Genomic DNA, 24,757 nt, shown 5'->3' with positions numbered 1-24,757 from the left:
CAAGCTCCTTGATCAGTAGAGCTAAGCAGCACACGGGAGAGCGGAGCACCCCGGCACGTCCCCTGCGCCCAGGCAGCTCCTCATACAGCCCCTGCCATTGCGGGCTCTCCTCCTCTGTGCCGCTCACCCAGCCTCAGCCCTTTCCGCGCCACCCGTGGCTAGACCCGGGCTAGTTCCGCCCGCCACCGGCAGAACGGGCGCTTCAGGCGCGTACCATTTACAGCACTTCAACGCGACCTCAGAGCCCGCACAGCCACTGACAGCCCCCCGGCCCAACGCTTTTCCTGTCAGCAAGCAGCAGCAGGGCTCTCCACACGATCCAAGCTCTCCAGCGGCCCGGCCTCCCTCGGGCAACCCCGTGGCCGGACAAAAGCCCCGCCACCCCTCGGGAGCAACAGCGGAAGGGAAGAGGCGAGCAGACGGGCTGGAAAGGGCAGGCGACGGAACTAGGACAGCGCACTGGAAAACGCAACTCCGAAGCTCCCACCATGTCTCGCTGAGGAGCCAACTAACGGCTACCACCGAGCGGGCGGGCGGGCGGGCGGGCGGGCGGCAGACACGACCCGCCCCCTTCCCGCCTGCCCCGCCCTGCCAGACCGACTCTGACTGGAGCCGGCGCCGCTCCGCCCCGCCTCCTCCCCTAGTGGCGTCGGTGGCGTCCGTGGTCGCCAGGACAACGGCGCGCGTTACGAGGAAGCGGCGGCGCCGATTGGCGGGAATTGTTCGAGAACGCGGCCGAAGGCGGAAGCGGAAGCCGCACGTGGAGCCGGTGAGTGGTTGCCGCAGTTTCTGGAAACTTCGTCTCATTGTCATATTTAAAGCGGCGGCGCCGGCTCCCCTCCCGCCCGCGCGCGGAACTGGCAGTAGATCTCCGGCAGCGAGCTGAGCCGACCAGACCTGAGGCAAGGCGAGACAGGAACCTCTTCCCGCGCCCCTCCCCCCCCCGCGGCGGGGCCATGGCCGTGGTGGGCTTTGACCTGGGCTGCCAGAGCTGCTACATCGCTGTGGCGCGGGCCGGCGGCATCGAGACTGTGGCCAACGAGTTCAGCGACCGCTGCACGCCGTGAGTGAGGAGCTCGGGGGGTGGGGAGGTGATCGGATGCGGCGGCGGGGTCCTTTCGCGGGTGGGGGGCAGCCCGTCCGTGGTCGGCGGAGGGCCCACGCTGGAAGGTGCTGGAAGCTTCCGGGGGGGGGGGGAGGGGGCGTTGGGGGGACCGGTCTTTCACGGCGGGAGCCCCGTCCCCCCGAGTCAGGACAGAAATGTGTCCTGCGGGTACGGAGATGGATATGAGAGTGGTCTGCGGCGGGAAGGCTTCTCCGGTAATGGTGCGGCAAAGCCGGCGTTTGCGAGGAGAATCCCCGCCGGGGCAGCCTGGTGTAAATGGGGCACGGGGACAGCACACACGCGGCTCTGTCTCTCCGCGCTCGGGTGGGCTCCAGCTGCCCTGGAGCAGTTCTGCAGTATGAGCTCGGGTAGAGAAAGCTTCTGGCTCAAAGCAGGAGTTGGTTATGAAGTTACGAGCAGCCAAGCACAGATGAGCAGGACGTAGTCGGGGTGCGAGCTCTGAGTTGTTATTTTCATGTTTAACTCTTATCAAAAATCTTCCTGAGGAGTCTTGGATTCGAGCCAAGGCTTGCAGGTGGGTAAGATCCTTATTGTGCCGTTTTGGAGCAAGCTGGAAGAATGGCACTTAAGCGGAAAGACTTAGCAGTTGAGAAAATGTATCCGTAACATCCCTCAGCCACGTTCATTGTCAGCACTGAGTTAATTAGCCTGTTGTTCTTTTCAGATCGGTGGTTTCGTTTGGATCGAAAAACAGAGCTATTGGTGTCTCGGCTAAAAACCAGGTAGGTCGTTTTCTGCTAGTTGTTTGTAGCAGTGAATTGGCCAGTGCAAACAGTTGAAGTGCCAGTGGGTGTAAAGAGAGTTGGCTCGCTAGTTAAAACAAAATACTTAGTTTTCCTTGTCAAGCCTTTTATTTGAGAAATGCTGTATTATGCTGCCATGCTTCCTCCAGAGGGATGCAGGATGATTTTACTAGACCATTACTGCACTCTTTCATTTATGATAGTATTTTCCAGTTGAACGCATTCTTTTTCTGACAGCTTCAGGTCATCAGGTTTCTTTTCCTAGTAGTTGTATGTAGGATTTTCCTTGCACTTGAAGGAAGAAATTTTAAATGCTGTGTATAATTTGTTAAAATTAAATGCAGAGGGAGAGTCTTGGTTCAGATTGTTAAAGCTGCTTGGGTACTTTACAGCCTTCGGTTTCAGTGGAAGGTAAATGTGGAAGGTTTTGAAGGTGTAAGTCCTTAGTTCTGCTTTTTGTGGTGGGTTTAGGTTGTTTTTTTCTCCTCTGATGAAAGTGTTATGAAAGATTGAATCTTTTCTTCATGAAAAGGACGGCTTACTTCTGATAAATCTTGGAATAACTAAGTTTAATGGTTAAATAAACCCGGAGGTATTGTGTGATAGATTGTTACATAACTGCTGCCGGTGGAGGCCGAGTGTGCAGCCCCCGCTGGCCTGTGCGGATCTCTGTAGTAAAAGGACTGCAGTGGGTTTCCATGGAGAGAGTACTAAAAGACTTCCCTCCCCACTGTAATAGCTCCCCTCTTAATTTTAATCAGACAAGGCAATGCGAATAGGTTACGTCTTCACAAGCACACGTATACTTGATCACAGGTTAACATTTGGAGTAATAAAGTCAATGCATGTGTTTATATTTTTTCCTGAAATTTAAGTTTAGCATTGCTTTTGTTTATTAGACTGCTTCCAGTTTCAAGTTGGAAACTAGTATGATTCATCAGTGTGCAGAAATGAGTTGTTACTCAAAACAGCAAGTGATCTGAATCCTGTGTACTCTTGGGTGTGTTCCAGTGATGTTAGATTATTCTAGTAAGTGCCATTGAAAATACAAAGTAAACTGAAAGTGGAGTTTCTCTTGAATTGCATTTAAAAGCATGCAATGATGAACACCTGTGACTCCACTTCTTCAGACTAACCTTTATGTGTTACTATATTGTCTCTTTCATGCTTGGTTGTGTTAGCCATTGAAACCAAATATTTTTACTAGAGGGTATGTGGTACTTAAAATTATAAAAGACATCAGAACATTTATTACTCTTGCTGCACTTGGTCTGGTTTGGCTGATCATTTGAGATGTAAATCCTGTTTCTTTGATTTCTAAAGGTAGAAATTTCTTGACATGGACAACTGTGAGTTGTATTTTCAGTGTCCTAGGGTGTAATAGCTACTAAAATCAAGGAGTAAAATGATCACAGGTTTTATTTGAGCAAATTTCTTGGTTAGTAAAAGGCAAAAGCCCCAACAAACAAAACTAATAATAATGAAAAACCAAACCCCAGCACACCACCTCCCCATAACAAAAGAAAAAAGCAAAAATATTTTGACTGGTGACTTCAACAGTGTGATTGTGTGAGAGCTTATTGATGCTCAGAGGTGCTCTCTTGCTTTATCACTTGAGGAGCTGCTATTGCAGTGAATTTCCAGAGAATTTGTTTCCTTTAGGTAAGTCTGTATCACTGGAGTTAAGAACAGTGTGTTAGTTAACAGAATGTAATTGTCAGCTTTTTTAATTGTGGCTAAGTAGGAAGATCCCAAAGCATGCTACAGACCTAATGACATACAGTTAAGCTAAAAATATCTGAGGATTGTTCCCTTAGAAAAGGCTCTGAGGTTAATTCTAAATTAGGCTATAAAAGGTACTAGAGTGTTTGTGATTCTTTGACCACTGTGTGGTAATAACTTTTGTTTCTATGTTCTTTAGCAATACAGCTGTGAATTACGTAGCATTGAAGTACTCTGAAGTTGTGGATATAAAAATAAATGAAACCATGTTGGGAAATGATCTTGGACACAGGAACCTAAATGCTCTATTGCATTGAAGTACTGGAATGGCTCCTGGCATGATTTTTGGCCTGTACTAACTCATGCTCTTAGTAGTAATTGCTGAATTCCTAGTAGTGAATTTGGGTGGGACATCTTCCTCTCCACACACAGACCTTTCTGAAAGTATGATGAATAGCATGGGTATGGTCTGCTTCTTTGCCAGGGAGCTTTTCTATTGGAGAACTGTCATACTTACATAGTTTTATAATATCAGATACAGTTTTTCAATTCCGTGATGGAAAATTGTCTGCAATAAGAAACTGATGCTTTCCTTTGAGAGTAGTGAATGCTAGAAATCTTCCTCTGGATGGATGATCATGATTTAAGTTATCATGCATTCTCTTGGTGCCTACCTATTCTGGAGAGATCAATGCACTTTAGTTTCTCTCCAGTAGAATAGGATTCATTCTGCTCTGAGATACTGGCAGTATCTCTTTAGGCCAGGCTAGTTGTCTAATTTCTGTTTGGCATTGTACTCCTGATGAAGAATGCTTCTTTAGGTCAGCTGGTTTTGTAGGTATACTTCAAATATATACTTTAAGCTGACATTGTTGCCAAAAGAGTCTCATGTTTCTTGCTGTTTGTGCGCTGAATCCTTCAGTCTGGTGCAAGAATTTGAGTAGCTGCTAGGTGAACATGAACAGAGGAATGACATGGTTTAAAAGTAGCTCCAGGGGAAAAAAGTACACAGTGGAATGTATGGGGAGATTTAGTTAGGAACTTGATAACTGTGAAAGCAGCTGTTTGCTGTTAATGTAGTGGGGTGAGGTGGCTGGGCTTGGAGTGCCAGTTTACAAGCATTGCAACTACTTGGAAGCTGGTTGTTGTCTTTAACTGTTTGAATTCTGTCTAAATTCTGCTGTGCAGCTGCTGAGTTGAGCAGCTCTGGTGCCAGTACAGTTGGCAGCAGAGGACTCCGGTGAGGTGCATGGGGACTTCCTGAACAAGGGGATCTCTGGGGATCTGGGAGAGACACCAGGAGCCTGTGGCTCACTCAGGCTAGAGCAGCTGATGGGATCAGTCCTAGCGCAAACATGGCCAAGCTCTGCTGTCCCCTGTGTCTGTCCCCCTGCTCCCTCAAGGAAAAAGCTGTTGGGGAGTGCTGGTGACCAGAATGAGTGAAAAGGCTGTGATGCGGCAGTAATAATTACTATTAATAGTGATACCAGTTGTTCCCTGAGTACCCAGCTGCTGAGCTGGAGGACAGGGACAGGGAGCAGAATGAAGCCCACATTTCCAAAGGGAAATGGTCAGTGACCTGCTACACCACTTTGGCACACACAAGTCTGTTAGGGCCAGATGGGATCCACCCATGGGTACTGAGGGAGCTGGCAGAAGTGCTCACTGAGCCACTTCCTATCATTGGTCAGCAGTCCTAGGTAACCAGGGAGGACCCAGTGGACTGGAGGTAGCAAATGTTATGCCCATCCACAAGAAGGGGTGGAAGGGGGATCTGGGGAACGACAGGGCTGTCAGCCTGACCTCAGTGCTGGGGGATGTTATGGAGCAGATCATCTTGAGTGCCATCACATGGCACATAAGGTGATCAGGCCCAGTCAGCATGGATTTATGAAAGGCAGGTTCTGCTTGGTGAAGGTCTTCTTCTATGAGAAGGTGACCCATTTGGTGCATGAGGGAGACTGTGGATGCTGTCTACCTCAACTTAAGGGTAAAGCCTTTCATATAATTTCCCAGAGCATTCTTCTGGAGAAACTGGCTGGGTATAGTCTTTGCTGGGTGAAAAACTGGCTGAATGGACAAGCCTGAAGAGTTGTGGTGAAAGGAGGTAAATCCAGTTGGCAGCCTGTCACAGTGGTGTTCCCCAGGGCTCAATACTGGGGCCAGTTCTGTTTAGTATCTGTCAATGATGTGAACAAGGAGACTAAGTGCACACACAATAAGTTTGCAGACATCGGGTTGGCTGGGAGTGTTGATCTGCTGGAGGGTAGGAAGGCTCTGCTGAGGGATCTGTACAGGTTGGCCAGCTGTGTGAGGTTTAACAAGGCTCAGTCCTGGGTCCTGCACTTGGGTTACACAACCCCATGCAACACTCCAGGCTTGGGGAAGAGTGACTGGGAAGCTGCTCTGTGAAAAAGCACCTGGGGGTGCTGATTGACAGCTTCTGAACATGAACCAGCTTGTGCCCAGGTGGCCAGGAAAGCCAATGGCATCCTGGCCTGTATCAAGCAGTGTGTCCAGCAGGGCCAGGGCAGTGATACCCCCTGTACTCGGCATTGGTGAGGCTGCACCTCAAATCCTGTGTTTGGTTCTGGGCCCTCACTACAAGACAGACATTGAGGTGCCTGAGCGAGTTCAGAGATGGGCAATGAAGGTAGTGATGGGTCTAGGGAACAAGTCCTGTGAGCAGCAGCTGAGGGAGCTGAGGTTGTTTCCCTGTAGAAAAGAAGGTTCAGGGAGACCTTCTGGCTCTCTGCCTTACAGGAGGTTGTATGGAGGTGGGTGTCTGTCTCTTCTCCCAACTAATGAGTGATAGGACAAGAGGAAGTTGCCTCAAGTTGCTCCAGGGGAGGTTTAGATTGGATATTAGTAAAAAAATTCTTCACCAGAAGGGTTGTCAAGCATTGGAACAGGCTGCCCAGAGCAGTGGTGGCATTGCCATCCCTGGTGTATTTAAGAGGCATGTAGATGTGGTGCTTAGGGACATGGTTTAGTGGTGGACTTGGGAGTGCTATGTTAACGATTGGACTTTATCATAAAAGTCTTTTCCAGCCTTAACAATTCTATGATTTTAAATTAAGTGACTACAGTACTAGATAAAGATCCTCTTGATTGCTCTCCTGATTGCTTCAAGGTTTTAGAGATACTTCTGTAATCCTTATAATCATTAATATATAATGGTCTGTAAGCATCTGTGTTTCTGACTTGTGTAATCTTCTGTAGTAATAAGCTCATATAAAGAGCCAGATAGTAATTGCAGGTGTTACATAAATATATGACAAGTAAATGAGCAGTTGGCTTAAAACTTGACTGATGCTTGGGGTCCTGCAGACCAGCACTGAACTCTGGAGGCTGATTAACAGTGGATTTCTAAATTTCCTGTTTTTCTTTACAGCAAATTACTCATGCGCATAACACAGTTTCTAACTTCAAGAGATTCCATGGCCGTGCATTTAATGATCCTTTTGTTCAAAAGGAAAAAGAGAAGTTGAGCTATGATTTGGTTCCGATGAAGAATGGTGGAGTTGGAGTAAAGGTAAATTTGCAGTATATATTTTGGGGTTTTGCAGCTAAGTTTAAAAGCTTACACTTCAGCACCTAGTCATGAAAATACAGGTTTCCTTTAATTACCCTAAAGGTTTTCTTTAACCTTTCTGGTAAAGAAGAGCTTTTGTATGAATAGACAGCTTCCTCTTGAAATAGCCTATGTTAACTATCAAATTAAGGTTCATTTGCAAGTAATGGCTGAAATGTGAGCTTCCTTGTTGGCAAATTGCACATCCATCTCAAAACATCCCAGAAAAACCACTGCTAACATAATTATGAGGTCCTATGGTTTTACTTCAGACTATTAACCTTTCTGTCACTCTTGTGTGTACTGCATTGCAACAATCTAATTACATGGTTACAAATTCCTTGTAAAGTAGCAGGAACTCTTCAGAATAATTGCTATAAATGGGTGACATGTCTGTCTTTAGTGTAAGTTACTTGCAACAGATGTTCAAAACCAGTTTGTACCACATTACAGGTACAAATTGCTTGCATTTCAGGGAGTTTGCTGATACAATGTCAGCTTTTCTTGGAATAGGTACAGTTAAATAACAGCATATTCATTTACAGAAGTATACAAAAATATTGATAATGAGGCCTTGCTGGCATAACAGGCAGTGCTGCTTCATTAATGAAGACCCTAACTTAGGGCTGTGAATTCAGTTTGCTGCTTTTTTCCATACCTTGAACTGATGCCCCAAAACTTCAGTATAGATCAGGCCTAGGTAATAAATAGATTACAGAGGAGATGATACAGTTGATGACGTACAGATGATACATTGACTGAAGAGTAGTCAAGCTTTACAAAGGAGGAGATACTTTCTCTTATGCTGTCTGTACTCTTGTGAAATTAACAGGTAAATTCAGACAGAAATGAATGTTTTAATTATGGTGTGTGTAGGAGTCTTACTATATGAGAGTCTAATATTGGGAGGTAGTGCTACTTGTTATTTCTTTGCTCTCTAATTGGAGAACAAATGAGTTTTTTTCTATTTAACTGGTAAAAACTTAAGCCACATCTAGTAATACTGGGATATTTAGAGTGCAATTTTTTCTATTAAAATTAAATGCTTGGGTTTTGGTTGGTTGGTTGTTTTTTTTCCCAAGTTGGACTGTTGAAAATCAAAGGCAAGAGCTATTTTCAAGAATCAGTTGTAACATTCCTTCACTTCATCATTGCCTATTTATTTTGTTACACACTAAAATGGTGATCCAAATAATTTCTTGGTAAGGGAGCAACAAATGACCTTTTTGCTGAGCTTCACCTTAAGCTTTTAGTTGTTTTACGTGCATAAGTGAACTGTTGTGTATTTCTTCTTTTCAGAGATTCTTCACAGGTTTGAGCAGAAGCATTAGCATGTCAGGAGAATAGCAAGAAATTCTTGACTTTCCTGCAGCTGGCAACAGTTTGAAAATTGATAGCTGTTTTTACTTCTTTGGAATAATGCTGTGTAACCATGTCTAGCTTTAGTCGCAATTTAGACTTGTGCTACCTTTTACATTACTTCCTAGCAGTTTGCTTTGTCCGTAGATTTGATACAGTTATTAATGCTGTAAGTCTGAACGTGGAATTTCTGCTTCTGAAGACACTCAACTGGGAAATCAGATTGGAAAGTGAAGTTCTATAATGAAATAATTAAGCATGTCATGGTTAACAGTATTAGCAGTGTATCAAACAACATTAAACACATGTAATTTTTTTCCAGTTGAAATAATGTAGTTATTTTACCTATTTCTTCTATCCAGGTCATGTACATGGATGAAGAGCATATCTTTAGCGTGGAACAGATTTCAGCTATGTTATTGACTAAATTAAAGGAGACAGCAGAGAGTAATCTGAAAAAGCCAGTAACAGACTGTGTTATTTCTGTAAGTAATTGTAGTGCACAGGGACATTGTCTTTTAACTTCAGCTATTGAGCACATTTTGTTTCTGTTCATGTAGAGTGAAAAAAGAACACTGCATAAGCACTTAGAAAGGGATTAATCCTAACTAGCCTTAGAGCTTTTGGCTTAAAGAAATCCCAGGGCCACTTCTGTATTCCAGACACTGACCCACTTCATTAACTTACTCTCTTGGAGACTTTTGCACTTTCAGACCCAGAGCATTCCTGGGATCCAGGTATATACCCTTCTGCTGCAGTTTGTTTCCATGACTAAGCATACTAATTACTCATTTTAATGAGTAATTCAAAATATAGACACCTAAATATAGATACCTTTGTTTATTGAAGTTTGCCCTGTAGCAGCTGAAAACCTTTGTTTCTGTCCTGCTTATGTTCATCCTCTCAGTAAGTTAATTTGTTTTTCAATTTATGACTGCACAGAAGATTACCTCAGATACAGAACAGTCATTCCATTGGAAAGGCTGAGTATGAAATAACATCTGTCTCTGGATTCCCAATGGGATTTTGAATAAGACTGTCAGGTGTTACATCTAATAATGTTTAGATCTGTTATTAGAAGAGATTGTTTTCCAGTCAGTACCTGACAAGTGTCCTCTAATGATGTAGATTCTGTCCCTGAGGGCGTCAAAGGTCACTTTCCAATGCTAATAGTAGAGTTCTGTAGCAAATTTTCAACAATGTATTCCTCTTGTTTAATTCCAACTCGGCTTGTTTGAATAGAATATTTAAAGTCTTGATTCAGTACAGTAGTAGTTGCATGTCAGAAGACTTGCAGTGATCAAGTGTCCTCTTGAAGAGGAGAGATAAATGTGATTTTTAAATGCATACTTTCAAATAAACAGTGTGTCTCATTTTCTGGAAATAACTTCCCATTCTTTCTTTCTTCAGGTTCCATCATTTTTCACAGATGCTGAAAGGAGGTCCCTTCTAGATGCAGCTCAGATTGTTGGATTGAATTGTCTTAGATTAATGAATGACATGACAGCAGGTAAGTAGGGTAAAATGGCAGTTTTCTGCAAATGAAAGGTGTGATGGAGGGTGCATTTATCTACTTTAAGAAACAGGACTGACTTGAAAGATTAGACTTGAGATAAACATTCTAAAAGCTTGTTGGTCTTCTGTTAATTTACAGGGGGGAAAAAAAAGGTGTTTATGACTTCAGCAGTCACCAAAGAGTACCTTTCCAACCTCTTTCTCTGCTGAACTGGAAGTAACCCTTCACACCCAATTCAGAGATGACCTCTCACAATACAAGCCAATTAAAGGCCTAGGCCTTTCAAAAAAGCATTTTTCACTTCCTTTTTGTCAGAAGGTATCAGGCCATCAGAAAAGCATACAGCTCTTTCCCATCCTTAGCACCAGCAGCCTTTTTTTACTGTGTAGCCTGTAGCATTTCTGATTTTTTCTTTACCATGCAAGGCTAATGGGTGCCATCCAAGTTTCTCTGATATTTTAAATGTAAGAGTCTTTGATTTTATCTCTGGGGAAGGGGTTCTAAAATACAGTAGGACATAAAAGAAAAATATTTAGTTGTTCATTTGTTTTTAATGAAAGGCAAATTCTGCTGAGACTTGCCAAATTCATGAATTTATTTTTTAGCTTGGAAACAAAGGCAGTGTGTTCAGTTTGCTCAGAGATAAAAATGTTATGTGAAACAGACCAATACACAATTTCAGTTAAATCTAGATCTCAAGGATATAACAGATATATTTTGTGAAATAGTTTCTGGTTTTAATTAACCACCATTTAATGACTACTTGTGGTAGGGATTAATGTGTGCTGGTACTGGGGTTTTACAGACCCCAAAGCATCCACACAGAATGAGTGCACCAACTGCAGGGGAACTTTATGTTAGACACCAGAATCCATAAATCCTAAGTGTCTGATAAGTGGGAAACTTGGCTGTCCTTTGTTCCACATGGTCTGGAACTAGTGCATTTGATGTGAGAGGGGGAGTTGGTGTTGCCATCTCCTGAAGTGAGAGAATGTCAATGTTGACTGTAAAATGTTGCTTTTCAGAGCATGTATTCCCAGCCTTCCTTTTGACTGTAAGACTCTGGTTCTCTTGCCTGATAAACTTGGTATCCTGGCTATTATCTTCATCTTGGGATTCTTTTGGTCATACACAAATGTACATTCTTGTACATTCTATCTCATGCCAAAATCTCAGCCTTTCCTACTTAACCATGTAGCCAAGATTCTCTAGGGTTTTATCTGTCTTCAGTTACTGCATCAGCTTGTTGCTTAGCTTTGACACCGCTAACCATTCGGAATGAATGCTGCTACAAAGCTGTGTTCAGTCTTAGGACTTCTTCATCCCATGTTTTCATGTCCCACTGGCTTCTGTTTTACAATTCTGATGTACTTCATGAACTGTCTGCCCCTGCTAATTCTGTATAGGCTGAGGTTCTTGCCTTTTGTAACCTCTGCTGACCATTTATACCATTCACAGACAAAACTTTCATGCCTGGGAGGTACTCCTTATAAATACAAAACTGAGTTTGGGTTTTGTTGTAAAGATGCTTTGGTTTTGATTACTATGCAAAGCAAAAAAAAAAATCAGTTGTTAATAGATCAAGTTTGTTGCTTATTTTTGTGTGCTTAAACACTTGGAGAGTATGTATGTGACTGAGGAAGGATGTTATGCTTCTCAGATCCTAAAACATATTAATGGAATAAAGGTTCCATGTAGGTAAGACCTTATGTAGGTGTATGTCTGGATATGTCTCATTGCTCTTGATTCTGTAGCTTAATATTCACAGGGTTGTGATGGCATGCAATTGGAGACTCGCTAGAGATTGTATGGATAATGACATTTTTCTTGCAGTGGCTCTGAATTATGGAATTTATAAGCAAGACCTGCCAGCTCCTGAAGAGAAGCCACGGATAGTTGTGTTTGTTGATATGGGGCATTCTGCATTTCAAGTATCAGCCTGTGCATTCAACAAGAGTAAACTAAAGGTAGTAAGATTAAATGAAAATGAAAGGGTTTATCAGACATTATAATAAAATAGCCTGTAAAACTGCCTTGGTTGTAAAATTTGGAAAGTATTTAATGCATGGGGAGTGGTAACAAGTCAAAAGGTGAAGATTTTTATCGGTATCCTTCATTTCATTAAGATGGTTTCAAATAGAGGCTGTAAATTCTTTGCAATACACCAATGTAAGATCTACAATATAACTGCTGTAATTTAGTTTTACCTAAATGAATGTGTGTATGGATTAAAATTGGGTGGTTAGGATTGTCTCCCAGTTACTTAGCCTTACTTCCACTGTAAAAGTGAAGAGCAATTATTGGCTGCTATGGTTGATTGAAGTGCTTAAGCCTGTGCACTGGAAGATAGGCTAACTTGCCCCCAACCTTTTGTGAAGCAAAGACTTGCTGATTTTTGGAAGACTGCATTTGATTTTTACTGAGTATAAGGCTAAATAATTGTGTTCTTTCAAACCAGGTGCTTGGCACAGCATTTGACCCTTTCCTAGGTGGAAGAAACTTTGATGGAAAGCTGGTAGATTATTTCTGTGCAGAAATAAAATCAAAGTACAAACTGGATCCAAAAACAAAAGTTCGAGCTCTTCTTCGTCTGTATCAGGAATGTGAGAAGCTGAAGAAACTAATGAGTTCAAATAGCACAGACATTCCCCTAAATATTGAGTGTTTCATGAATGATACTGATGTATCTGGAAAAATGAACAGGTGAGTTCTGTACAAGATGGGCAGTTGCTTTGGTGGCTTTATTTCTTAAACAAGTGTTTCTTTCCATGTTTGAAAGAAACTTACTGTGCTAAAAAAACAAAGTGCAAGTGCTGAATAGCTGTGGCATTTCTGTAATGCTAGAATAACTAAGGCTGTGAAATGTAGTGTTCAGCTACCTGAGCAATGTTTCAGTGTAATAATGCATGTATAAGAAGCTTGGATTCTTTCTATAGGTTGACACATTCTCAAAACCATGGATAGATGCATACAAACCAGACCCCGGGGGGCTGGCTGCATATTTAGGCCTCCTGCATGTTTTAAGTAACCTAAATCCCATAGTGCTCTTAAGATAGGAAAAATTGAAGCTTTGTTCCTTTTTTCTGATCTTACTGTACTGCAGATACTGTCAGAGAAATGGAGGACAGTGGGGCTGACTTGATTATAGTCTGAGTGTAAATGAAGTCTATGTGTGCATATGTGTCTCTCTCTATTGCATGCACTTACAGGCACAACTTAATTTGTAGTTACTGTTAACCCTTTAACTACTGCCAGGAGAGTAGTGAAGGTTTTTTTTTTTCTTCTGGGATTTAGGGAACAGTCCTTTTATTGTAAAGGAAGTATCAGTGTTTCCTCATTTCTTAACCTGTAACCTCTGCTGAGAGGCAAATATATAGCACCTTTTAAAAAAATACCTTTGTCTTGCATAACTACATTGATAGCAGTGTAGGAATATTTGTAAGCAGCTGTTCATGTACCGCCTTGTGGATGGTTGTCACTTAAGTCTACTCATAGGGGTTTAGCTTCAAGTCTCTATGCAGTGTAGTTAATAAATCTGGTCAGCATCAGTTTGGCAACATACTAAGAAATCTTAGTGGTGGGACAGGCATTCTTTGGTTAACTCAGATTCTTTCTTAAGGTCACAGTTTGAAGAATTGTGTGCTGACCTGCTACAGAGGATAGAGGTACCTCTGCTTTCATTAATGGAACAAACACAACTGAAAGTGGAAGATGTAACTGCTGTAGAGATTGTGGGAGGAGCGACCCGCATTCCTGCTGTCAAGGAGAGGATTGCTAAATTCTTTGGCAAGGATATCAGCACAACACTGAATGCAGATGAGGCCATAGCTAGGGGCTGTGCTCTGCAGGTATAGTACCAGCAACACTTGTTAATAGTTAGATTTATTGAGAACACTTCTGTGAAGACTTAGCCAAGCAGTTAGGAGAAATGGCAGAAGTGGTCCGTTCTAAAGTACTTAAGGGAACAGACACGTGCTGCGTCTTTTTTGGGACTATGCTGATTAAAAAGTTCAGAGTACTCCTCTGTGGTGCAGTACTTTACTGAAAGTGCTGATCCTGGGTGTATTCTGTAAAGAGTCCACTCTTCAAAATAGGGATCTTTAATGAGAAAAAATTTAAGTTGCTGTTAAGCTGAGGGAAGATACTTTAATCGACAAACTGTATGAGAATTATCTATGGGGAGCCCAAGACACTGCAAGTTTGCATTTTCTGGTATCCAACTTTCCATCTGTGTGAAATGGACTTTTATTCTATCTCCCCCTCATTTTTACAGTTTCCAGCTGGTGAGCTATATTTTACAAGCAAACCACTCATTCTGCCTTCTTCCTTTTCTCCTTTACTTGCTTACTTCCTGCTCTTCTTTGACTTGTTTCTTTACTCTGTCACTGGTTGCTTTCTATCACTATCAGCTAGTTGTCTCTAGGGAAAGAAGCAGGAGTTGTAAGGTAAACACCACTTCTTTAGCACTAATGCAGCACTTCCATTCTTTCTAGTCCTGGTATTCATTTAGACTGCTACCTTTTTTCACACATTAAGAATAAGGCCAAAAGTCCCACTAACCCAAAGAGTATCAACACTCTTGCATGAGATTTCTGTTTTCTTGTCAGACTTCATTGAAATCAAGCAATTTGCTCAGCTCTGTTCTAGTAAAGTCAGCAGAATTCTCGTGTTTAAAGATACCTAGCTATCTTGGGGGTGGGTGGTGTAAATCAGTTAACCAACTTTAATGCATGTCTGTTTTTTGTTTAGTGTGCAATTCTTTCTCCAGCTTTTAAAGTGAGAGAATTCTCAGTGACAGATGCTACGCCATTCCCAATATCTTTGTTGTGGAACACGGAAGCAGAGGACACTGAAGGGTATGTAGCTCAAACTGCAGTTCTGTGAAGCTTTTGGCTTTCATAATTCAAGGATAAAGTTCTTGGTTGCATGTAAGTTAGGATCTTGGCATTCTGATGATACAAGTCCATAGACCGTGTACTAGAGATTGCTGACAGTCCAGAGGCATGCGTAAAGGCATGCTCTGAAATTTTAACCATAACTTTTCATATGTTAAAAAATAAAGATTAAAAAACAAGTGATTAAATTCACTGCCAACCAGTATTTTCTCTTGCATTGCTCATACCTGGTTATCAGGTTTTGAAATGTGAAATGAGCTGGATCAGCTACTGGTTCCTGATCCCACTTTACTTTCTAGCTTTTTTACTCAAGGTGTTCCTAACACCTATCTGGATTCTTGTTTCAGTAGGAACATATAGTACACAGTGGAAGTATTGTGAGCTTGCATGAATGCTATTTATCTGGCTGAAAACAGACTCAAGGATGTAACTCTTAAGGTTTCCTAAGAGAAATTTCTTGCAAATGCAGTGTCTTAAGACTCAGGCCTCTCTGCTATTAACTATGCCATGCCTGTAGGAAATGAAGCTACTGTCGAGGTTGTAAGGAGGTCTGAATTCTAGAGGTCATCAGTCCTAGAGGGACCTGTTCATACCTGTCCCATTCTTGTAATAGGCCCTTTTATCTGTCTTCTGTATAGATGTAGAACCTAATTGTTCTGTCACATGCTTCTGAGACTAACCTGAGAGATCACATTCTAGGTGAACCTCTTATTTTGTCACATTTAGATGATTAGACAATATCTTTCCATAGTTAAGAGACAAAACTTACTTGCAAATTAGAATCAGACTGGTATAGTAATGGACAGATCCTAGAGGAAGAACACAAAGTTGGTTGTCTTTCTGTCAAATCAAGGAATGAATAATAAGCTGGTGTCAGGGTTCTTACTTGAGCCACTGAAAGTAAACGAGTATGGAATTAACAGTGCTATAATTAGCCTTTTGAGATGAACTGAGGAAGGGTGCAAATTATGATTTCAATTATGCTATTCCAAGCTCAGAATAGTGTATTTGAAGGAAGCAGGTTTTGGAGATCTCCTGATAGTCTGTCACTGAATGGCCATCTACATCTAAACTTGCTTGCGAGACTCAAAATGAGTGGAATAGGACAATTCTCCAGTACAGTACACAACAGTATTTTTTTCCTTCCAGTACAGCAGTGAAGTATCCTTGGAATTGTTCAGACAGCTAAATATGCCAAAACATGTTTCTCTGAAGAGTTGTGACCCTAGAGCAAAGTTTTTCAGCTCAAATATTCTGCTAAAAGTGGTATTTCTCTTAATTATAGGGTTCATGAGGTCTTCAGCAGAAATCATGCAGCACCTTTCTCCAAGGTTCTTACGTTTTATAGAAAAGGTCCATTTGAGTTAGAGGCTTTTTATTCTGATCCTAATGGAGTGCCATATCCTGAGTCAAAAATTGGTAAGTAATTGTCCTGGAAATAGTGTTGTCTCACATTGTTTGGTCTTAAATCAGTCCTGTAATTGTTGTGTGTTACAGTATGTTTATATGATTTATGTATTTATTGTGTCTTAAGGACTAGATTTTCAACTTTCCCACTCAATAGTTAACTGAATTTGGCCTTCATATGTTGCTTCAGTCCATTGAAGAAATGAGGGGGAGCTACAGCTGAAGGCACAGTGCTAGAATGGAGCTGTCACTATAAAAGATAACTTTTAAACTTTTCTGCTTATCACTAAAGCAAGCTTGGAATGCTTGAAAAATCTCCTGCATGTAAAAATATGAACATGTCTGGAGTAACTATTGGATGTTGTTCTCTTACACTTTCTGGGTTTGACTTAATGCTGAGTAAGTCTTAATCAAGACAGCCTAAATAGTGGCTGCTGCAAGGCTGCAGTATTGATTTGAATTGTATAGGTAACATTTATAAGCAGTTCTTTCATCTTTTTTTGACAAATTACAATATTGACCATATTACAAAGAGTTTACATTGTGGTTAGTTAGAAAAAGATTGTGATTGTAAAGACAGGCCAATTAAATAACTGCTGTGAAGTTCCAAGCATGCAATTAAATGTTGTATGTTTGCATGTAAAATTAAGATAAAGCTATTATTAATTGTTAAGTAATTATTAGGTTCTGTTAGGAAGCTCAGCAATCGGAACGCTCAAATTTTTCTTCAGAGTTGTAGAAGTAATAACAAATCTGAGGTTAAGTATTTGACAATATGGCTGTCCTGTTGGTTAGCAATGCACTTAAAATACGGCATCAGCAGTGTTGTGATGTTAAGCTTTATAAGTATTCTTAAAATATATGGGAGAAAAAAAAATCTCTCCATCTGATTTACCAGTATTTCAGCAAATGCCTAATGCACTGCAAAGTTAACAAAAGCTATTATCCTAACAGGGGGGAGCAGTTACTTTCTCTGTTTCAAAACAAATGATGTGGTTGTCTTGCTGAGAGTCACAAAGTGCAAAAATCGTGTCTTCAGAAACCACCTGAGTATTTTGTAGGTGTAGAAAAAGGCTTCCTCTCATGTTAACTCTTGCCATGAAGACTGATGGTGGGATATGTGAGTGTTCAATTTATATGGCTTTAACAAACAAAAATGTTCTGCAAACTGGTAAGAGCAGAACTAGAAATCAGACTGGTTTTGGCTTCCTTGCCCATTAACTTTTTGCACAGAACAGAACTGTTAGTAGTCCTAATGAGTGAGTCAGTAGTTCTGATGTGAATGCCAAAAAGGAGGACAGGTCATAACTCCAGTATTGTTGGACTTAAAAAGAAGGGGGAGATGATATTCTTCAGCCTATAAAGTAAGCAGGTAAAAGCTTGTCTACTTGTGGTTTAGACTTATTGAAGGAATGTGTGTGAGCCTGTGTAATTCCAGCCTCTGATGAGATCAGTGGGCGTGGACACAAGCATTGTAATCTCCAGGTCATTGTTCTGGGTTTTGGCATGTAACCATGTAGCAGGCAGGAAAAATGTCTGTTTTTAATGTCAAGAAGATCTGATTCTTCTTTTACTGTTAATTTAGCTGTCAGTCTTAGTCTCATAATACTTTCAAGTGTTACAAGAGTTACAAAACAATTTCATTCTGCCCTAGAGTAAAAAGTAATGGCAAACTTGCATGGATATTAGAAGCTGCAAAGACCACTTTCAGAAATACTGTTGGGCAGTCACTCATAGTAATAAGACTTACCACTTAACCTTGACATTGGACTAAATCTTTGTGTAGTTTTCTTTCATCCTGCTATAGCATCATAGGCAACGCAAGTAAGGGGGAGTGAGTTTTTTTATTTATTCTGTATTGCTAGTGTTGGGAGAAACTGCCCTATAATAAAATAAACCTTCTCCCTTTTGTAAGGTAAAGTTGGATGAAAAGTAGTATAGTTTTAGTTGCCCTTCCCTGCTGTCCTCCTTTTGGGGGCCATGAGATTGACACAGAGACTTCATCAAATATTTAGAAAGTGTCCCCTATGAAAAAGGGATGTATTTTCCTGGCTCTGTAATATTACGTAATTCCACTGTGTGAGTATTAATTCGTTTGTATTTAGGTAAGTACGTTATCCAGAATGTGGCAGCCCAGAAAGATGGAGAAAAGTCTAAAGTCAAAGTGAAAGTCCGTGTCAATACTCATGGCATTTTCAGTGTGTCCACTGCATCCATGGTAGAACCAGTTAAAAGTGAAGACAGTGAAGATGTCAGTGTTGAAACTGAAGTGGAATCTCAGGACCAGAGGCCTATTGAAAGCCTGAGTGATGTAAGTTGACTTGGCTTGTGTGTGAATGTCCTTACTGATGAAAGTGTGTTCTGCTGTTACGTAGTTTGGAAGAAAAATACCTTCTTCTAAGGAGAAGTTAGCCTCTAAGTTGGGTTAACTTTCAGCTGTGCATAGTTTTCAGGAAATAGTGTCTTTATAAGAACAGCAGAAAACTTGTGCTATCTTAAGCGTGGATTTTAAAATCAGCTATTGGGCAAAGTGCTAAAAAGCAGAAGATGGGTTCCTTGAGGGTGGGGTTGCTTATAGCTGCTGTAGTTACCAGGCTGCTCCAAATAGGGGAGATTGGTTTGGATTATTAGTCATCCATGTTCTGTGTTAAAAGGATTTGTGTGCAATCCTTAAGTTTTTTGAAACTTTTTGTGAAAGAGAGAGCTGAATTGCCCTAACATTGGACACTTTCAAGGTTCAGGTGGACAGGGTGCTGGGGCATCTAGTCTGGGTCACGCTTTGCCTAGAAAGGTTGGACCAGACTATTCTTGAGGTCCTTTCTAAGCTGGTATTTTATGATAGTTCTCTACAGCATTAAAGGGGAGGGGAACACTGGGGAATAATGCAGCATTTTTGTGTACTTGATGTTTTTAATAGTTTTCTGAGGGGGGAAACTTAAAAAAGCTATGACTCAATAAACTAGAAGCTACTTCTTGTAAGAAGTGGTAGCATGCGCACACACGCACAGAGGTATTATGCTGCCAAGCCTGGCATTCATAGCATTTTTAATAAGTCCTTTTGAACTTGCACCTAGTCCTTATCTCCATCAGTTAAAGCGTGTGTGTTACTACGTGTGCACAGAATGCTTTGTAGGGCACTTCGTACAGTATGTGCATCAGAAGTGAAGTGCCCTATAATTTTATTAAATACAAGTGCACATGCCTTCTACATCCTTTGTGCCTGGGCTTTCATTTCAGAAAAATATCCAGCAAGAGAACAGTGAGGCTGGAACACAGTCCCAGGTACAAACTGATGGTCAGCAAACGTCACAGTCTCCCCCTTCATCAGAACTTCCCTCTGAAGAAAACAAAATCCCAGATGTCAAGAAAGTGAGTGACCCTTTAACTCTGTTGAAAATGTTATGCTCTATAATGGTGGCTTTTGAAATAGTAACATATTCCAGGAAAAAGTAACCAAGTTGGTGCTTGGAACTTTTTTCATTTCTATACCTTTTCTATTGTGAAAAATAATACATACATATCAATGATTTTTGTACAGAGTTTGCAAAAGAATTCCTGCAAGAAGTCTTTCTCTCCCACTTCCCTGTCTTTATGCAACTAATCTGTTTGGGTTGCAAACATTTCAATTTGTTTAATAGCTGTTAAAGACCAGGGTTATTAGGCCTGCTGAAGGAAGTTGGGATCAGGAATTCATGAGCCTAAGAGGAAATGATATATGTGCAAACCCAAAACCTGCATGATATTGTTAGTAGTTTGCTCTTTTCATCTGAGAAGATGAAAAACGTTTTAGGTTAAAATTTTAACCACTGTTGGCATCACTGGCATAGTGCTAAGCTGTTGAATCACACTTCTGGAAAACCTGCAAGTACACTGTATAGCTGAGAAACATCCTTCCTGTAGCTCAGTATTTACTGCCTATGAAATAGACTGTAAGGAGAGTAGGACAGGAAGTGGAATTCTTTGGAAGTGCCTTGCAAGTGTGTTTTGAAGATTCTGAAGGAACAGAGAAAGTCTCTGCATGTTCTTCCTGTGAATGTTTCTTCCATCAGTGCTGCTACATCAGAAAGTCAGGGAAATTCTTATTTTTCTTCTCTCCAACTCAGACAAATGAGAAGAAAGCTGATCAGCCCCCAGAAGCTAAAAAACCCAAGATAAAAGTGAAGAATGTGGAACTGCCTATTGAAGCTAACTTGGTTTGGCAGTTAGGAAAAGATCTCCTCAATATGTATATTGAAACAGAGGTGAGTTAGAGTGCGGTTTAGACTGCTTTCTTGCTTGCAGCTACTAACCATTCATCTGTTTCTGAAGGCAAGCTCTGATCTTTTACTGTAACCCTGAAGAGTGAACACAAATTTACAGTGAGCTTAGTACACAGTCTAACGCAAAACTGATATGTTAATCAAAAGGTTGAAGTGTGGTTTATAGCAATGGTATCAGGGCACTCACTGATCCATGGCATGACATCACAGATTGGTTCAAACTGTTGTGATCCAGAGAAGTGCAACCTATTTCTTAAGATGAGTCCACGGCGTAGTAATGAGAATTCCAATAGTTCTGTCAGCCATAGGCCTTTGGGAGATTACTGTGTTTACAGGAGCTGTGCACTGAAGAATGCTGTTTGCACATAATGTTTATTTTTAATTAAGTTATTTTCTGTGGTTATACAGGGAAAGATGATTATGCAAGATAAGCTGGAGAAAGAAAGAAATGATGCAAAGAATGCAGTGGAGGAATATGTATATGAGTTCAGGGACAAGTTGTCTGGACTGTATGAAAAGTTTGTTTGTGAAAAGGTACGTTATGATTTCAGGAGCTTCTCTGAAAATACTGATACCAAATATCTGTTTTGTGTTCCTTGGGCCAGCTTTCTTATAACCACCCTGGAAATAGCTGAAAGCCACAACTCATTTGAGTGATGGCTGGGACTGATCCAGAGTTAGTTTCAGGCTTAGCAAGTATTACACAGCCCTGAAAATAAATCTTGTCACAAATAGAGTAAAATTTTTTTCTAAATAAAGTTGGTTACTAGAAGGGGATACATGCTGTGTTGCTGTATCCATAACCAAAAACCATGAATTAGAGCTGTACCCAGAGCACTGGTGTAATAAGCACTAAAGGTGGTAAATGCTACCTGTGTTGTAGATGTGTTTCTCGGTTCAGGAGCTGGTGTGATTGAAGTGACTTAATTATGCAAAAGCTGCAGTCAAAATGTAGGTTTTTGTGTAAGAGGTTAAGAATTAATGTGTACTTACCAATGTCCTGTCACTGCAGGACAAACACAGTCAATTGGTGCATATTTTGATGCTTGACTTGTTAAATTATATTGATGCATAGGATCTGCAGGGATTCTCTGCACTCCTAACAGAGACAGAAGGCTGGCTGTATGAAGAGGGCGAGGATGAAGCTAAGCAGGTGTACGTGGACAAATTAGAAGATTTAAAGGTAGGTTGTTAGTATGTCAAAAATGCAAGATTTCCAAAACATTGCCCAGAACAACATTAGTGGTTGTTAATGAATCATATAACACACAGGAATTGCCTTTTCTAGAAATTAGGTACTCCAATTGAAATGCGCTATCAAGAAGCAGAAGAACGACCGAAGCTGTTAGAAGAATTGGGACACAGGCTCCAGTATTATGCTACAATAGCTGGGGAATTCAGGAAAAAAGTAAGTGGCCTTAAACTATCTTTCTTTTTACCACGTAGTTTCACTGAGGCTAACCAACTGGCAGAAGCTTCAAGTACACATCTCAGATGAGCTGCAATCTACTGTTATATAGGTCACAAATTCAATATGGTAAATGTTTCCCAGTACTAAAAAATCTTGCAGTGTGTCATATCTTCAGTTGCTTTGTACTTCTGGATGTTTTCAGGTTAGAAAGGACATTCTTATAAAGAGCAAGGGTTAGACTGTGATTCTTGACCTATTAAAAGCTAATTGACTTTTTTATAAGTGTGCTTCTCTTCCCACTTCTTTCGGGAGCAAGATTTGTGCCATGTTGAGAAGCATTAGTATAACAGCTACTCAGAATAAACTAAAATATCCAACTTTATTATGTATGGGTTTTGTCTGGTTTTGTTTTGGGGTTGTTTTTTGTTTGGGGGTTTGTTGTGGGGTTTTTTTCCAATTGGTGTTTGAAGATTATTTTCTGGATAGCATTCCTGCCTTTAAAAATTAATCCCATGGGTTTCAATTTAATGAATTCTAACAAGGCAGCTCACAAAACTCAAGGCAATTCAGTTCAAGATTGAGACTTGCATCAGAAACAAGTATGTCTTCACAGCTATAGGTTACAAAATTAAGTGAAGGCATTCAGTATTGAAGTCCTGACATTCACTATTACGTAATCTTTAAATAACTAGCATCGTGGAAAATAGTATATTTAAGACTTGAATCCATATTTAGAATTTTAAACTAAAATCATTGTGTTGCTGGGTAGGTTCTTCTGATACCAGCTAATTATGTAACTGGAATTGTAGGGAATGCTCCTACAGATGAGCAACTGTTTCCCTTCTGTATACAGCAGACTATCCTCGGCCCATGTAGGACTCTAGGAGGGAAGGGATGTTTTTGTATTAGCTCTAAGAATTTTATGTTCAGTTCCCTCTGTCTAGGTTTCTTGTTTGATTATTGGGCAAAGGAAGCTTTATTTTGACATCTGTATTTCTTGTGGGCTGTAACAGATCCACCTTGTTGACAACTTCTGTTTATTTTGAAAATAAGTAAAGATTATAAGTTGTAAGTAACTGGGATAGTCTTGTTGGTATAACTGAATGACAGAAAATTTGACTTAACTAATGCAGAACATTTGTATTTGGGCAGGATGAGAAATACATCCATATTGATGAAACGGAAATGATGAAAGTAGAAAAGTGTGTTAGTGAAGTGGTAGAGTGGATGAATAATGCTGTGAGTGCGCAGGCTAAGAAGAGCTTAGATCAGGATCCAGCTGTGCATTCAAGTGAAATTAAGGCAAAGCTACAGGTAAGTGTACTGTAAGAGACCAATTTCAGAGGCTAGTGCGAAAGCTAGACTAATGAATGTACCTGTCCCCCAATTTCATCTTAACTGCTCCAATGTTCTTAAAAGGTGGTTAGTGAGAAAGCAGAGGAGCTGCACTGCAAAGTACACAAATCTGGAGCTTTATTGATGTGTTGCGTCTTTCAGTCACCTTAAAAACTTGGGTTGTTTTCAGTGTTACTGGTAGGCACAAATAGTCTTGAAAAAACCCCATGTGAAATCCAGAATAGTGGGTTGAAGAACTTTGCCCACAGATCTTCAGAAAGTAGACCAGTTGATTTATTTCAGGGTACAATAAGTACTTGACAGTTTAGACTTGGGAAACATACAGAAGCAAATTTCAAAGTTTTGGGCACAGGACTCTTCACAGTAGTGAAGCTGATGAGTCCTTTAACATACATTCTGACTACATCTTTTCCCTTTCTTTTAGGAGTTAAACAACGTCTGTGAGCCTATTGTGACACAACCAAAACCAAAAGTTGACTCCCCTAAGGAAGAAAACCCCTTAAATGACCGGGGTGATAATAAAACTGAAGACATGGGAGAAGATGACAAAAGTTCTGAAATGCCTCAACAAAATGGTGAATGTCACCCGAGTGATCAAAACACCATTAGCATGGACTTGGACTAAACCACTGCACTTGCAGCAAGTTATTTCATCCCATGACAGAAGATATTTTTGCTGTCGTATGTGATGGGGGGGTGGGAATGCATCATTTTGGGAACTATTTATATTTTTTTTCCTGAAGATTGTCTGGGATATGTTGTGTTAAGGGAGGCATAATAGTAATAGTGTTGGTCATGACTATCCTAAAAGGAAAATTGCCTTGGTAACTTTCAGATTCCTGTGGAATTGTGAGTTCATACTAAGCTTCTGTGCAGTATTTAACCATTTGCATCACTAAAGATGAAAAGAAGCCCTTGCTCTGACATACACTGCTCCTTCAAAAGGTCGTAATCAAAATCTTCGTAGGCATTTGTAGATGCCAAGGTAGTTTTCTTTTGTCTGGACATCTAATTGGGTACGTCAGTAAAAAGCCAGTGTCTGTCCCATTCCTAAGGACTTTACAGAAGAAATCCTGTGTTCTGAGGTTTTTGATCATTGCAGTTCAAAGCACTTATCAGATAATAAGATGGTGAAATGTGTTAGTAGCATGCAGAAACGCTTACGTTTCGTCTCTTGCTAAAAAATACATTTTTCATGTGGGGTGCATAACATGAAGGAAATGCTAATTCTGTTAGTGTTATTGTGAAGCTTTTTAATGAGCTTTAAAATAAAGTTCATTTTACTGGTATCTCCTGACTTGCTGGGGTGATAATTTTCAAACTTTTGGTGGAAGTGTTGCCCTTTTCGCAGCTTTCTATGAGGGGTTTGTTCTATGTGTGAGAGTTACA

At 40.8% G+C, this 24,757-nt stretch overlaps 1 protein-coding gene across 2 annotated transcripts; it reads left to right on the top strand.

Annotated features, from left to right (window-relative positions):
* The first annotated feature begins 939 nt into the window (after positions 1-939).
* Positions 940-24,657, top strand: HSPH1 (heat shock protein family H (Hsp110) member 1). 2 transcript variants are annotated; one of them, XM_057410403.1, is made up of 18 exons: positions 940-1,063; positions 1,791-1,848; positions 6,986-7,126; positions 8,887-9,009; positions 9,935-10,034; positions 11,874-12,007; positions 12,499-12,743; positions 13,660-13,888; positions 14,790-14,896; positions 16,221-16,354; positions 18,448-18,653; positions 19,580-19,711; positions 20,446-20,583; positions 21,010-21,135; positions 21,677-21,784; positions 21,890-22,009; positions 23,165-23,326; positions 23,793-24,657. In XM_057410403.1, exons 1-18 carry the CDS (start codon positions 957-959, stop codon positions 23,991-23,993), a joined length of 2,571 nt encoding a protein of 856 aa, XP_057266386.1. In that variant the 5' UTR covers positions 940-956; the 3' UTR covers positions 23,994-24,657. The 2 variants fall into 2 exon arrangements, with proteins under 2 accessions (XP_057266386.1, XP_057266387.1); XM_057410404.1 differs by lacking the exon at positions 19,580-19,711.
* Positions 24,658-24,757: the final 100 nt, after the last annotated feature.

Source organism: Pezoporus wallicus, unplaced genomic scaffold, assembly GCF_028554395.1.
Source record: "Pezoporus wallicus isolate ANWC-B61680 ecotype Strahan unplaced genomic scaffold, APGP_CSIRO_Pwel_v1 contig_1876, whole genome shotgun sequence".
Classification (NCBI taxonomy): domain Eukaryota; kingdom Metazoa; phylum Chordata; class Aves; order Psittaciformes; family Psittacidae; genus Pezoporus; species Pezoporus wallicus.
This window is presented reverse-complemented; position numbering and strand designations above follow the sequence as displayed.